Source organism: Anthonomus grandis, chromosome 19, assembly GCF_022605725.1.
Source record: "Anthonomus grandis grandis chromosome 19, icAntGran1.3, whole genome shotgun sequence".
NCBI lineage: Eukaryota > Metazoa > Arthropoda > Insecta > Coleoptera > Curculionidae > Anthonomus > Anthonomus grandis.
Genome location: NC_065564.1, coordinates 7330676 through 7347269, shown reverse-complemented (window position 1 = coordinate 7347269; position 16594 = coordinate 7330676). Strand labels below are relative to the sequence as shown.

At 34.4% G+C, this 16594-nt stretch overlaps 2 protein-coding genes across 15 annotated transcripts in view; one reads left to right on the top strand and one right to left on the bottom strand.

Annotated features, from left to right (window-relative positions):
• Positions 1 to 11424, bottom strand: part of LOC126747571 (prolow-density lipoprotein receptor-related protein 1) — a 236401-nt gene extending 224977 nt beyond the window's left edge. For all 14 annotated transcript variants that reach the window (XR_007664241.1, XR_007664238.1, XR_007664239.1 and 11 more), the window contains exon 1: positions 11064 to 11424. Coding sequence is in view for 3 of the 14 variants with exons in the window: in XM_050456310.1 (XP_050312267.1) it covers positions 11064 to 11160 (97 nt within the window). In the remaining 11 variants the exon portion in view is untranslated. The remainder of the gene's footprint in view (positions 1 to 11063) is intronic.
• Positions 11425 to 11495: 71 nt separating this feature from the next.
• Positions 11496 to 16190, top strand: LOC126747573 (signal recognition particle 19 kDa protein). The gene is made up of 3 exons (XM_050456311.1): positions 11496 to 11684; positions 15647 to 15782; positions 15841 to 16190. The coding sequence occupies exons 1-3, from the start codon at positions 11602 to 11604 to the stop codon at positions 16090 to 16092; spliced, it is 471 nt and encodes a 156-aa protein (XP_050312268.1). The 5' UTR covers positions 11496 to 11601; the 3' UTR covers positions 16093 to 16190.
• The last annotated feature ends 404 nt before the right edge of the window (positions 16191 to 16594 follow it).

Here is a 16594-nt window from a genome sequence, read left to right as displayed (position 1 = left end):
ACACTTTAAGCAAAGTCAAGATATAAAATTATATTGCACTTAAGCAGATTTTAAAACTCGTTGAAGTGAACTCAGAGAACAATGAAACAAATCTATACTGACACTATTTGAGTTAATCATCATTCTACCTATTACACAGTTTTCACCATACAGTGTTCGATGTTGTTCAAGGTAGAATAATCTAGTCTGTCTGAGCACTGTAGTAGGAGGAACATTTAAATTAAGCTGACACAACTCAGGAGACTGTATTACATTGTTAAGAATCTTGTATGTTGTGACAATAACGCAGTTTTTACGTGGAGTCTCCTACTTTTCAATGTTCAGCAATCTATACATTTCACTGTAATTAATATCAATACAAGGAATATTAAGCTTGTAAGCAATGTATCTTATGAATTTACGTTGAACTTTTTCTAGACACATTATATATTTAGCATAATAAGGTGACCATATTTATTTATTTATTTATTTATTTATTCATGCCAAAAAGTATAAAGCTTTTACACAAGTCAGTCAAAAATATAACTCCAAATAAAAGTATTAAACTGTAAAATTCGTTTTACCTAAGAACAAAAATAAAACACATATAAGCCTAAGAAGTAATGCTTAAAAACACTTAACACTAAAAGTCAAGAGACCCAGCCTATGCAATAGCACTGAAATTTGAGCTCAGGAATTCCTCAAATGAATAAAAAGCATTGGTGACTAAAAAATGTTTTACCTTTGTCTTATAGGCATTAAGAGGCAAATCCTTAACGGAGAGAGGCAGGACATTAAGGAACTTAATTCCATAATAAGACACGCCATTACGGGTACGCTCGAGTCTCCTAAATGGTGCCACCAAGGAGCCGCTATTTCTGGTGTCATGACTGTGAGTGCTAGCATGAGTCGCAAACCTGGGTAGGTTTTCCCTAATGAATACAAGGCACAGAAGTATGAAGGCGCTTGGTAAGGTGAGAGCTCTCAGAAGCCTGAAGTGGACCCTACAACAATCCCTGTATCCAATCTGCGCAATCACTCGCAGACATCGACGTTGCAATGCAAAAATCCTGGGCATATGCGCTGAATGACCCCAGTTTAGTAAGTTATACGTCATTAGTAAGCTGTCCTGAGAGTACCTGCGGAGTCAGACCCACACAAATTGCGAATCAGGAAAGTACACCTTGATAACTTGGTTGACAATTTATCTATGTGACCTTGCCACATCAAACCACTATCCAATCTAACACCCAGAAAATCCACAGACAAACCTAAAGATTGTTGCTGGGAATCAACGTCCCGAAGGGAAAAAATTATATTTTGAGTTTTGGACTTATTTAAGCACAATCTATTGGAAACGGCCCAGTCTCTAAACTGAGAACAAGATTCTTGAGCCTTGAGCGAAATGTTTGCGCAACTCCTATTAGTACACAGGGATGTAGTATCATCAGCATACAAATAGAAAGTGCAATCAGGGTGACAAGTTGGTAGGTCATTAACAAATATAAGAAACAGGATAGGCCCGAGAACGGATCCCTGAGGCACTCCATGCTCAATCGACAAACTCTGAGACCTACATCTCCCAAAACAAACAAACTGACTTCGGTCACTCAAGTAGGACTGTAGCAGTGACAGACTTCTCGAACAAAATTTGTAGTGGTTAAGCTTTTGAAGAAGAATATTATGCTCCACACAATCGAAAGCCCTAGATAAATCGTAAAATGAGGCTTGGGAGTACAGAGCACTTTCAAATCCGTCAAGCACCACGTCACACAGGTTCTGGACCGCACCAGTGGTGGAGTGTTTCTTTCTAAACCCATGTTGGTTCACATAAAATAAAGAGTTTTGTTCAAAATACTCCTCTATTTGAGTCTTGAGTAAAGACTCAAAAATCTTTCCAATGATAGGCACCAGAGAAATGGGACGGTAGTTTTCAACATCCACTTTTGAACCCTTTTTGTGAATAGGAATGACCTTAGCAATTTTAAGACAGGATGGAAATGTGCCCTCAAAGATAGCCAGGTTGATTAGTTTGGTCAGGGGAACAATAATTAAATTCTTAATAGTCTTTATGAGTCTGATATTCAAATCATATGGATCATTGCTTGCACCTTTGAATAAAGAAAACAATATCATTAATTTAGATCTCCAGACACCGGAGAATAACCTCTTTCAATGGTTCTTGGCAAATCGTCTTTCTCTCAATAGTTCAAAGTCACAAACACTTAATTTTACTTTGCGGCACAATACATTGACTGAGCATCCTGCTTTTGGAAGCTGTTCAGATGAGGCTAAGTTTCTTGGTGTTCAGCTTGATCCAGGATTGACTTGGGAACAACATATAGTCAAACTGTCTAGTAAACTGTCCAGTCTGTTATTCCTCTTTAGAAATCTAGCGGGAATTACTTCCTTGCAGGTCTTACTTACAGCATATCATAGTAGTTTTCACTCACAGCTAACTTATGCCATACTGACATGGGGTCATTCCTGCCATATAGATAAAGTATTTGGGCTGCAGACTGCAACTCACTTATATACCTCAGCAAAAAAATTTACAACCATGTTCCTCTATGTATCAGACAAATTTTAGAAGTTAAGAGACTCAAAAAGGAATTAAAATCACTTTTATTATCCAGGGCATATTATAGCCTTATAATAATAATAATAATAATAATAATCCTTTATTTAGCACCTGGCTAGTACATAATACTATAACAAACATTTAATATACATGTGTGTAATATAATAAATTCCTTAAAATTAAATTATAATTGATTCTTTAAGAAATTAAACACCTTTCTATTAAACATTTTCAGTGATGTTGCTTCTTTAATCTCTACTGGTAGGTTATTAAACATTCGAATTCCCTCAAAAAACAGTGATTTTTGTAAAGCAGTGGTTTTAACATGTTGAATATTATAGTTCTGCTTTGACCGAATGTTGTATTGATAGAAATTTTCTCTTTTTTCCAAAAACGTTGATAAATAGTTTGGTAAAAGACATGTTCGATTTTAAAAATTAATGTTAAATTTGCCTTTTTAATATTTTTTTCTACCGATAAACAATTTAACGTAGAAAGCATATATTCAATTGGTGTATATTTACTACAGTTCAAAATAACCCTCATAGCTTTATTTAGTTGTAATTGAAGCCTATTTATGTTTTCTTGTGTACAGGATATGAGTAAAGCAGAACAATAATTAAAATGAGGCAATATAATAGTGTTAAATATTAACTTTTTAGACCATAATGACAGAGAACTTGAAATACGAGATAAGAATGAAATTTTTTTACCTAATTTTCTACAAACATAATCTATGTGCAATGAAAAATTCAACTGTGGATCAATAATTATTCCTAAGTATTTAATTTCCGAAACAAAATCTACTTGATCTCCGTTTATATTTACTGTACAGCCTGATTCATAAAATTTATTACAATTTGTCTTTGACCCCAACACAATACACTTTGTTTTCCTTATATTTAATTTTAATTTATTTTTGCACAACCAATCATACAAAATATGCATCTCAGAGTTCATTATTCTGGTAATATTTTTGAAGTTCCTACCTACCACGCATACTACAGTATCATCCGCAAACAAGTTAATAAATGAATTTCGCAGAACTGTGTTTATATCATTTACGTAAATTATAAATAATAAGGGCCCAAGAACACTGCCCTGTGGCACACCCAGTTTACTTGGAACCTTATTTGAAAATCTATCACCTACTTTAGTTCTCATACACCTGTTACTTAGAAAATCCTTAATCCATTTTAAAACAATACTCTTAACTCCATATAACTTTAATTTCTTAAAGAGGATATCCCGATCTATAGTCTCAAATGCCCGTTTTAAGTCAATAAAAACACTAAGCACAACATTTTCATCGTTTATTTCTTTTCTCCACTTCGCACAAATATACTGTAGGGCCGACTCGCAAGAATGGTTATTTCTAAATCCGGATTGTCCAACATAGAGTAAGTTGTTTTCCTCAAAGTAGTACCTAAGTTGCTGACACACAATTGTTTCGATGATCTTATCTACAACAGGGAGTAAATTAATGGGTCGAAATTCTTCTGGGATGGTTGGTTTTGACACTTTAGGGATGGGAATCATAACACTTGTCTTCAGATCATCTGGGACTCTACCAGTTTCTAAAGAGGTATTTATTAGATAGAGTAAAGGATATCCCAACACACAAAACAAGTCTTTAATCAACTTAACACTGAAAAACTCATCACTGGTACTTTTGTTCTTAAGTTTAAATACAATAGATCTTAGTTTCTGGAGAGTGAGGTTTTTAAAGTTTGCTATTTCTGAGTCCTTCTGTTCACTAACTTTACAGTCCCATTGCCGGTTCTCTATATTTTCTGAAATTTCCTCGACACTATCTGCATAATATTGGTTAAATTTTCTTCTACGCTGGTATTATATGGACCAAAATCAATATCTCCAAAATCTGTCGGCTGATTTTTGCTTCCTATCAAACTTTTTAGAGTACGCCACATTTTTTTACTATCACCCCTACACATATCTATGTTTTGTTCATAAAATGTTTTCTTCTCCTGTCGTATCAGTGAAGTCACATTACTGCGTAACCTTTGGTAAGTGTACCAATCAATTTCATTTTTGGTAAGACAAAATCGTTTGTATGCGTTGTTTCGTTCTGTTTGTGCTCGTTTTACAGTATCATTCACCCATGGGTATTTTTTTAATGTCCGTTTTTGTTGGGACTTACTCTATCCACTGCAGCTCTTACGATCTCTATTAAATCAGAATATATCATATTTACATCAGTGGAGGAGTAGTTCCAGTCAGCACCCACTAGTTCCGTCCTAATTTTCGACATTATTTCATCATTAAGATTTCTATAACATATATCTCTAGGATTGTTACTAACTTCTTCAAATGGCATATTTACCGCTATAATCTCATGGTCGCTTATGGCGGGAAAATTCCTAGGTAATTCGGAGATATTATAGTCGTTTGTAATAATGTGGTCGATTAATGTCGCAGACGTATTGGTGATTCTTGTTTCCTTCTTCACAATCTGACGAAAACCTGTGGCATCTATAACTGTTTTTAAGTTTTTTGCTCTATTGTCATTTTTTTGTAGGTCAATATTTAAATCACCTAACAACACAACTTTTTTCTGTTGACATGAGTCCTCATTCAAGGTATTGCCCAAATACTCCAAGAAAAGCTAACAATCCGAATTCGGAGATCTATAAATACTTCCCACAACAGCGACTTCTTTATTCACAGTTATTGATGTCCATAATGCCCAAAAATTATAATCAACCGAATCATTTTTCCATACTGTAAATTTTAAACCATTTTTTATGTACATTATAGTACCACCTGTATGTCTGCTGTTTGAATAACATATTACGGTATCATATCCTGATAAATGTACCTCATGTTCATTTATTTCAGAAGTCATATGTGTTTCACTAATGCACAACACTAACGGAGAACTATCAACAACAAGTTGTCTAATTTCACTTATGTGTGACGTGACCCCCTGTATATTAACATGGATCACCCTACCATCCATAACAGATACTCGCTTATGCATATTTTTTAATGGCTATATATATTGGGTTCTTGATTTTAGTTTTTCCTGTGCTCTTTGGTAGCAAACACATTTTTTATCAAAAACACTATGTTTATAGTCAATATCTGTAGCCTTGACGATTTTTTTAATGATACCTTTTAACCTGTGCTCTAACATCATTTTAGTGTTTTAGTTTTGTTTCCTGTTAAATAATGTAATTTACTTCTTCTAAATTCTGTTTTATTGACAGCTTTACTTATTTTTTAATGAAATTTATCAAAAAGATGCTTTTTTTTCTCAATCTGTTTAGTTATGATTAATTTTGGTAATGTGTGTGAATTTTATGGTAAAGTGTTTTAGAAGTTATGTTTGTTTGAAATTTAAAGTGAATTTGGAATTTTTTAGTTTTTTTAGTTTTTAGGATGCTTGTACACAAGATTTTGTTGTCTTACGTAATATAGCACATTTTCTTTCTTTCTTTCAGAGAAAGTGTATTCGTATTGTGACTGGTCAGGGTTACCGAGATGACTGTAGGGAATCTTTTCGGAAGCTTAAAATATTAACTTTGCCGTCCGTGTACATTATGCAGTGCCTGTTGCGTGTTTACCAAAATCTGGATCACTATAAGACCCACCTACATTTTCATAATTATGAAACTAGAAATTGAAATGAGCTAGTGCCTGAGTTTAGCCGGCTTGAGAGATCAAGAAATGGAACCAGATACTTTGCACCAAAATTTTATAATTGTCTTCCAACAAACATTAAATCTCTTAGCCTTCCGCAGTTTAAAAAACAAATAAAAATGCATTTTTTGAGGGGTGCATTCTACTCATTTGAGGAGTACTTCTCATCCCAATTTTAATTTTAATCTTATATGTTTATTTATTTATTTATTTATTTATTCATAATACGGGAAAACCCCATTAACTGTAAATTTTACAAAGCAATAATATTTACATAAACAACTTTCATAATCTAAACCTACTTAAAAAATTAATACTAAAGTAAAAAACACCTATACTACATATACTAGAAACAACCTTAATAATTTATATGCAAGAATGTAAATACAAAACTTTATGCACAATTATGAAGTAAGTGACCTCTTTAGATGCATTAAGGAACTTATGTTAAACACATCAATATTCGAATTGTTTAACAAATTCATATACCTATCCATAGGATTGTTAATTCCATAGGATGTTCTGTGGATTGGAATGTTAAAGGTTACATTATGGCGCAACCCGTGATGAGGAACATTAAATCGTATGCGACCCAACAGATCAGGGCAATCAATAAGCCTATTAACGATCTTATATATAAAACTAGCACCAGAAATATTACGGCGTTGCGACAGTGTCGGAATAGATAATTGACTTTCAATATAAGAATAGTCATGGTTCTCAATGACAGTTAAAGTTCTATGAGCACAATATCTCAGGAATTTATGTTGAACTCTTTCTAAAGCATCGATATGAATCTGGTGGTATGGAGACCAAACTACAGAGCAGTACTCCAATATAGTTCTTACTAGGGAGCAATAAACCCTTCTTGTTGAAGAGACTGAGAAATATGAACAGTTTCTCATAACAAACCCTAGCAATTTTGATGCTTTTATAGAAATTGAATTAATATGATCAATAAATGTGAGTTTCTCATCAAAAATAACTCCTAAATCCCTAATAGATGCAACATAATTCAGTGGCTCATTATTAATGAAGTAGTTGGATTGAAACCGGTTGATCCTGCGAGTGAAACTAATAACACAACATTTCCTAGCATTTAAATGAAGATTGTTTTGTTCACACCAATTATTTAGGCGATCCATATCTGCTTGTAGTAAATCTTGATCCACAATACTACCAACCACCCTCCAAAATTTTAAGTCGTCTGCAAACATCAAACACTGACTATACAGGAAACAGTTAACTATATCATTAATAAATAAATTAAATAATAAGGGTGATGTATGCCCTCCCTGAGGGAGACCTGATGTTACGCTGATAGGATCAGAAAAATGTCCACCTACCCTGACCCTTTGAATACGGCCAGTTAAAGAATTCTTAATCCAACTCACAAAATCAACATGAAACCCTACGGAGATCAGTTTTGACAGAAGAATTTGATGATCAATACGATCAAACGCCTTACTAAAATCGGTGTATATAGAATCAATTTGTTTATGATCCTCTAATTTACTCATAAGATCAGATTGGTAACAGATCAAGTTAGTGGCAGTAGACTTATTCTTGCAAAACCCATGCTGTGAATCTGATATTAAGCCTTTGCATAACCAAGAAAGTTGATTAGCTATGAGGCTATCAAAAAGTTTAGGTATTGAAGATTGAATGCAAATACTTCTATAATTATCTATGACATCCCGACGGCCAGCTTTAAACAACGGCACAATAAAACTTTCCCTCCAGGCAATTGGAAATGTGGATGTTTGTAAGGAAGCATTAAATAACAAAGATAAAGGAATGGCAAGAGTACATACACACTTCCTCAAGAGAAAATTCGGAATCCCATCTGGGCCTGCAGTAATCTTGTTAGGGAGTGAGCTAATACCTTCAAATATATCATATGTTAAGATCTTAGTAATGTTTAAATTTAAACCATTAGCGGGAGCATTTTGCAGCTGATTATTATCAATACCAGGAGAATAAACAGTTTGGAAAAATTCTTTAAACATGTTTGCAATATCCAAACCACTGGACGCTTGCTTGTCACCATAAAAGAGCGTATTGGGAAGGGTATAATTGGACCTCTTATCATTGATATACTTCCAAAATGATTTAGGGTCATTCTGTAAGCCAGAATCTATCCCTTCAATATATTGTCGGAAGCACAAATCAGACATACGTTTGCATTCAGACCTAAGGCGAGAAAATTTTATATACTTTTCGTCTGTATTATCTCTCATATATAATGAATGAGCACTCCTTTTGTTCCTAGTTAACTTTCTAAGTTCAGGGGAGAACCACTTAGGAAATGAGGAAGTTCTATATTTCTTTAAAGGAATAAAATATGCAATCCCCATAGAGAGATATTCATAAAAAACGCTGATTGATAAGTTAAGATCACTATGAGTTATATTGTTAATATTGTCTTAATAAGAATGTATGTTAAGTGTTTTAGGTTTAGTGCAAATATTGTGATTAGATGTTATATTTTATCTGCTTTTGGGCAAAACTTGTTAATTTGTATTTTATCTTTTATCTTTATTTGTAAGTAAGTGACTTGACTTGTAATAATGCATTGTATGTATATTATTATTAATAAATACTACTACTACTACTACTACTACTATCCCAATCCGCATCAAGAAGGTAGCTGTTAAGACCTGCATAATCTGCATTCTTGAAGTCTTGTATTTCTTCACAATAATCAAGATATTTAAAATTGGGAATTGTGCCTCATAATATCTATTATAAGTATGGAATTATTAAATTATCCTTAGCACTGATTCTAAAGTAATTTGAATCATTTTTAGGTGGCAGACCTCAGCATGTAAAATTAGCAATTATATCAACTTAATTAATATTAAAATCTGCAATACAGAATACTATAGGTCAGTGATACTGTATAAGCCCTGAAGTGATAGGACCCTATTGTTCTTTGTCCTGTTTAATAAAATTTTTTTGTAAGTTAGACTAACATACAGTGGACCACAAAAGTGATGGTACAATAGACAATTTATATATAAATTTTATTTATAATTTTTATATGAAATAAAAATCAATTTTTACTTTTATGTATTTATTTTTTCCAATGCTCAACATCATAACATAAACCTATTTGCATAATATATCTAACACACAATAAACAAAAAAATAAAATAAAATTTTCTATAAAAATTTAATCCACAAAAGTCAAGGTACTATACTTAATTTGTGTAAATCAAAATATGCAAGTATCTTTTAAATTTATTGTTATTTTGTTATTTGCTAATAAGAACATTCCTCTAATACTATTCTGGCATTCGTTTTCAGAATTCACTAGAATATTTCTTCTTAACTTTGACTGGTAAATACAGTGATAATCATGGGAAGAACCGAATTAAGTGTCAGTGAGCGGAAAATTATTATTAATTTGCATAGAGAGGGAAAATCATACACCAAAATTGCAGAAGTGATTAAAAGAAGCAGGTCCACTATACAAAAAGTAGTAAATCGTTTTCAAAATGAAAACAGAATTGAAAATAAAACGCGAACAGGACGTCCTCGGAAGCTGTCAGAGCGCGAATCCCGGTACATATTAAATGAAATTAAGAAGGACCCAAAGAAAAGTGCCATACAAATATCATCAGAGTTAAGAGAAATGTTTGGAGTATCTGTTCATGAAGAAACTGTTCGCCGGAAACTTAACCAGGGTGGATACAAATCCTGTAGTGCACGTAAGAAGCCCCATGTTAGCAATATTAATAGAAAAAAGAGACTGGAATTCGCTGAAAAGTACAAGTATTGAACTTGATTTCTGGGATAAAGTTATCTGGTCAGATGAAAGTAAATTTAACATGTTTGGGTCCGATGGTCGTGTCAAGGTGTGGAGGAAACCCGGTGAAGCTCTTAATCCAAAAAATACAATCAAAACAGTGAAACATGGAGGAGGTGGAGTAATGGTTTGGGGTTGCATGGCAACTTCAGGTGTAGGAAATAGTGTTTTTATCGACGAAAACAATGGATCAAAAAGTATACTTAAATATTTTAAAAGAAAATTTATGTGCCAGTGCTGAAAAATTAGGGTTGCATGAGAACTATTACTTTCAACAGGATAACGACCCTAAGCACAAAGCTTATACAGTACGTCAGTGGTTGGTTTTTAATACTCCCCATCTGCTGGAAACTCCTCCCCAAAGTCCCGATCTTAATCCTATAGAACATTTATGGGATGTTTTGGGGAGAAAAATTCGGCAACATGTGATTTATAATAAATCAGACTTAAAACAGGTAATTTTAGAAGAGTGGCCAAAAATATCCAACGATGTCATGAAAAAACTAGTTCATTCAATGCCAAATCGCTTAAAAGAGGTTATTAAACTGAAGGGTTTTCCCACGTGTTATTGACAGAACTTTATTAGCCCATAGTCTGAAATGTACCTTGACTTTTGTGGATTAAATTTTTGTAAGAAATTTTATTTTATTTTTTTATTTATTGTATGTTAGATATATTATGGAAATAGGTTTATGTTATGATGTAGGGCATTAGAAAAAATAAATACATAAAAGTAAAAATTGATTTTTATTTCATAAAAAAATTATAAATAAAATTTGTATTGTAATTCTCTATTGTACCATGACTTTTCTGGGCCTGACTTTTTTGTACATATATAAGCCCTTAGAACGAGATAGCAGGGCTCCAATCAACCGCTCTATTCCACTGTACAATTATTTATTTTGTAATGAAAAATTAACTTTTATGAAGAGTTCAAAGCTTATCACTCAAAAAACAAGTTTGTTTGCCTTGACTATTGACCTTCTCATACAAAATAAAACTAAAGCAAGGGGAAATAGTGTTATTTACCTGTCCTTCCGAAGGTCTCATGGGGGGTCTCACTAATGCCCCTTACACCAATAAAGAATGATAGGCAGAACAGGAAATTTACTATTTGCCTCATCATATTAAGCAGCCCCGTCTATATTTCATACATTTTCACCTTCAATTTCGTTTGGAAACGAATTTTATGAGGTACTGAATGTAATGTGAAACTTTAGGAGTTCAATTGCCGAAGGTGTTTATTTGTGTTTAATACCGTTTAGGGGCTTAATAGTCGGTGCAAAAACCAGCCAATGTAGCGGTGAAAATTGCACGTTAAACAACGAATTCACAACGAATAAACAACACAATAATTAAATTCACGTTGTTTTGTTCGGAGGCCACAAACAAAAAATGACAGCAAGGGCTGTCATGTTGTGTCAAACAAAACTTCTGGAGTGCCTAGGGTTCCACCATTTTGACACACGTCACTTCCATATGTTTAATGACGTTTGCCACATATGTTTACATTTTCCATGTTTTTTCACTAAAAGTTTTTCCTACGAAAAACGCTTAATATAGACAAATGGCTTCGCATTCTGGTGCCACACACGCCCATCCGCCCATATTACAGTGGAGTCCCGATAAAAAACACAGCGAAAGAGAAAGGTCAGTTCACCCCCCATCTGAATGATCCTTACCCCTTCAACCCTTAGTTTAATAATTTATTTATTAAGTCTTTAAGAAACAAACAGAGAAAATCCATGAAATAGTTAACTGATATAGCAATAATAATCTATAATTAGTATAAGCAATAATAGTCTTTAAGTAATATCTAACTAAATACTTAATGAAATTGAATTTTACACAGCATTGGGTTACAGTATTACAAAACAATTAACTATGACTTATCTAGCGCTAGGAACTCAGTTTCAGTCGATTTTTCAATTATCGCAAAGAAATCCAGGTTACAATCATTACAAAGCAAATTAACAGCTATTACTGTCTTTACCAAAGAACAGTTCTGTTAATAACTGGTTCTACAGATACAAAAGAGATCATGATTTAAAAGCTATTCCATTTGTTCTGCAACCCCTACAATAACGACTTTTTTTATTATTATTATTATGTTGACAATAGCAGGCGGTGAGACCGATGAAGCTTTTGTTTCTTCCATATGTTTCAGGCTTGAGTAGGTGGACCTGCTCACATGCAGTAGTGGATCATTCTCTCCGAATTTAGTCCCAGCTCAACATCAACGCGATTCTTGAATGGAGCCGTCACCGTTTCCTGATTTAACGAGTTCCACAAGTGCACTGCACGATTCGCTACAAAGTTTTTTCTGGGAAGTTTTGCCGTTCTTTCTTTTTCAAGCTTCTTTGGATGTTCTCGGAGATGATGGTTTTGGCTATAGTGAAAAAGGTTCGCCAAATTGCACTGGTAATAACACACTGAAATGAGAGCGCCTCTATGTCTTTGCTCTCTGAGAGTGGTCAACCCAAACCTGATTAATCTTTCTGGATATGGCACCTCGCTTAATTCGTAAGGGATTTTTGTTACTTTGCGCAGTAATTTCTCCAATTGGTCTATATCTTTAATACAATATGGGTTCCATACAACAAAGGCATATTCTATTTTTGGTCTTATGTAGCTTTTGTATAGAGTGGATATCATTTCAATAGAATGGTCCCTAAAAGCTTGTTTTATCAGATAGACTAGCGAGTTTGCTTTTTTACAAATTCTGGTTATATGACGTTCCCATTTCAGGTCTGATGTTATTTTGTTCATTCACTGATTTTGAGGCACATCCATCCAGAAAATATTCATTATCAGGATTATCATCAACACTGTGCATTTGGATGTGTTTAGTTTTATACCCCATTGCCTTGACCAGGTCTGCCTGGAGCAGCGCTGCACTGGTTAGAGGATTAGCATATATTTTGCAGTCATCTGCAAACAGACTTGTGTCCATCTTTATAAGTCCAAGTAGATCAAACAAATATGATGTAAAAAGCACTCGGCCAACTACCGATCCCTGGATAACACCCTGAAGTGTCTAATAAGCAACAGTGAATTGGACATGACTTTCAAAAACTTCCATAAACATTCTTCTAGCGGCTGGATTTGGTTGAATTTTTCACTGTATATTGAGAAGGGATCCAGGCAACTTTTGAAATAAAAATCAGGCAAATTCAGGCACTAAAAGTTGAGTTATATAAGTCAAACAACCCTTAAGTCTCTAATAAGCAACAGTGAATTGGACATGACTTTCAAAAACTGCAATAAAAATTCTTCTAGTGGCTGGATTTGGTTAAATCTTTCACTGTATGTCGAGAAGGGATCCAGGCAACTTTTGAAATAAAAATCAGGCAAATTCAGGCACTGAAAGTTGAGTTATAAGTCAAAGAATCCTGAAGTCTCTAAAAAGCAACAGTGAATTGGACATGACTTTCAAAAACTGCAATAAAATTTCTTCTAGTGGCTGGATTTGCTTGAATCTTTCACGGTATATCGAGAAGGGATCCAGGCAATTTTTGAAATAAAAATCAGGCAAATTCAGGCACTAAAAGTTGAGTTATATAAGTTAAAGAACCCTGAAGTCTCTAATAAGCAACAGTGAATTGGACATGACTTTCAAAAACTGCAATAAAAATTCTTCTAGTGGCTGGATTTGGTTAAATCTTTCACTGTATGTCGAGAAGGGATCCAGGCAACTTTTGAAATAAAAATCAGGCAAATTCAGGCACTAAAAGTTGAGTTATATAAGTTAAAGAACCCTGAAGTCTCTAATAAGCAACAGTGAATTGGACATGACTTTCAAAAACTGCAATAAAAATTCTTCTAGTGGCTGGATTTGGTTGAATCTTTCACTGTATGTCGAAAAGGGATCCAGGCAACTTTTGAAATAAAAATCAGGCAAATTCAGGCACTGAAAGTTGAGTTATAAGTCAAAGAATCCTGAAGTCTCTAAAAAGCAACAGTGAATTGGACATGACTTTCAAAAACTACAATAAAATTTCTTCTAGTGGCTGGATTTGCTTGAATCTTTCACTGTATATTGAGAAGGGATCCAGGCAACTTTTGAAATAAAAATCGGGCAAATTTAGGCACTAAAAGTTAATTTATAAGTCAAAGAACCCTGAAGTCTCTAATAAGCAACAGTGAATTGGACATGACTTTTAAAAATTTCCATAAAAATTCTTCTAGTGGCTGGATTTGGTTGAATATTTCACTGTATATCGAGAAGGGATCCAGGCAACTTTTGCAATAAAAATCAGGCAAATTTAGGCACTAGAAGCTGAGTTATGTCGTAACGTGTCTAATAAATACAACTGCACATGACTTTAAAAAAATTGATTTAAACATCTTCTAGTGATTGGATTTGCGTGCATTTTTCGAATATAGCATAAGGAAAAGATTGCAAGCCTATATGTGCCAAAATAAACTATACCTCGCCAAAGAAACTATTTAAATATGTAAATCGCACTTAAACTCGAAAATCTCAACCGTAGGTACACGTTTAAAAACGCAACATGCTGTTTCCACTATACAAATTCCAGTTCTTAAACACGTGAAACCCTTTGATGTTTACCGCTTCCGAACGGGACCCGAAAAACAAAACAGCAACTGTCGCAAGAACTTCGAGTCTTCAAAAAGTTTGCGAACAGTTGCAATTTTGTTTTTTTCGACACAAGTTTGTGTTTTGTTCGTTTAGTGGAAAACCGGCATAAAAGTTCCTTCTTACAATTGTTTGTGTTTGTTTGGGTGGAATTTTTAGTTGTGTTTTTGCTTTTATTAGGACATGGTCGGTACAGCCAATGGGCGGTTCTGAGCAAAGATCAAAGATGCTTTTAGGATTGTTGGTTATGAAGAGGTCCAAAAGGGAACTTTGGTCTTTTCTGTATCTTGTTGGGAAATCAATCAACTGCTGGGCTCCTATTTCTTGATACATGTTCATAAAATCCTGCATCTTTTTGTCTGGTGGTGCAATTGAGAGACTTTTCCAGTTAATGTTGGGTTAGTTGAAGTCTCCCACAACAATTGTTGGACATTTTGATGATGTGTATGTCTTTTTTATAGTATCTATCATTGACCTCTTCGCTAGTAGTTGTTCCCAGTCTGTATAAACAAGCAACAGACAAATTCACTTCACATATCTGGACATCCAGCCATACTGCATCAATTGATGTTTGGAATTTGTGACTATCCGAGAAAATGCAATTTATTTTAAAGCCATTAATTTTTTCCTTGGCCAGAATACATACACCTCCCCTTTTTTGATTTTGACGGTCTCCGCGGTATGTATTATATCCATCTATGCTAATCAGGCTGTCATTTATGCCGCCCTGCAGCCATGTTTCTGTCAGTATAATAAAAGTGGGATTCGCTATTGCAACTCTTGCTTTCCATTCGTCTATCTTATTCACCACCGAGTTCAAATTACTATACCAAAATGAAACATCAACTACCCTAGAGCAATTTAGTTTGTTTCGGCCTTTTCGTTAATTGTAGGTATACCATTTAAGTACTTTATGATTAAATTGGTCCTTCCTTCGGCCTTTTGTTCCTCTAGGTCGGCCAGAACCCCCTTTTTTAAAAATGTCTTTAAAAAAATGAAAAAACTATTCCAGGTGGATCTGCATTTACCCCGCTTACATAAACAATAAAAAATCGGTGGCAGAGGGGCGTAGGATCCCGAAAAACCGCTGCGTGGAAAACCCGACTTACCAAGAGATACGTGACGTACTTGTGGCCGCGGGACTAACCGTAGGACTCTCCAAAAAAAAGCATTTTTAACCTCTTAATTAATTAATCGACCTTTCAGGTGGGTGTGGAAAATAAACTGTACAGCAGGGAGCGGAGCAAAGAGCTGCTCTACAGGGGCCGAATAAGGGTGCAACTGAAAAATGACGATGGAGCACCCTGTAACCCATTGTTCCCCACTAGGGACAGCGTAATGTTCCATTTGGGGGATATGATTCCCAAGTTGAAGAGTCGACAAGTGAAGCCCGGTGGTGATCAGCCGGCACAGGCTAGTCAGGGCAAAGGGAAGAGCGGGAAGAAAGGCAGAAGATAAAGTTGTACTTTCCCTTTTTCTTATATATATATAGATATTGTGGCACTAAGTTAATTTTCTTGAATTGCATGGTTAATAAATGGTACCTTATTCTCAAATGTCTGGTTTTATTTAAGTTTATTGATTTGAACTAGGGAAAGTGATGATCTTCGCAGAATATTCTAAATTCCAAGGGAATATTCACGGAACTTGGTTGTATTTATTGTGGTTTGAATTATGATGGGGCCAAGTTATTTAATTATTTGCACACAAATCAGCTGATTATAATGAATTTGAGGTTATGTCAGGATAAACATGCAAATTTTACTTTCAAGCAAGGAGGCTAGACTTAAGGATACTTACTAATCTATATGCTAAACGTGTGTACATAAACATGAACGAAAAACAGTTTCAGAAAGTTGCCACATCGGCGCTGCTGGTCACTCTGATTGGCTGAACTGAGCTTTTGATAATGTAATAATTATTAAATACGCCTAAAGATACTTAGGCAGCTGAAAATAAT

Bases quoted from the DNA above. Each gene is read 5' to 3' on its own strand.
- LOC126747573 (XM_050456311.1), top strand. From the start codon at position 11,602: ATGGCTTCGCATTCTGGTGCCACACACGCCCATCCGCCCATATTACAG. The intron at 11,685-15,646 runs GTCAGTTCACCC...AAACTATTCCAG, and splicing joins AAACACAGCGAAAGAGAAAG to GTGGATCTGCATTTACCCCG. The intron at 15,783-15,840 runs GTAGGACTCTCC...TCGACCTTTCAG, and splicing joins TTGTGGCCGCGGGACTAACC to GTGGGTGTGGAAAATAAACT.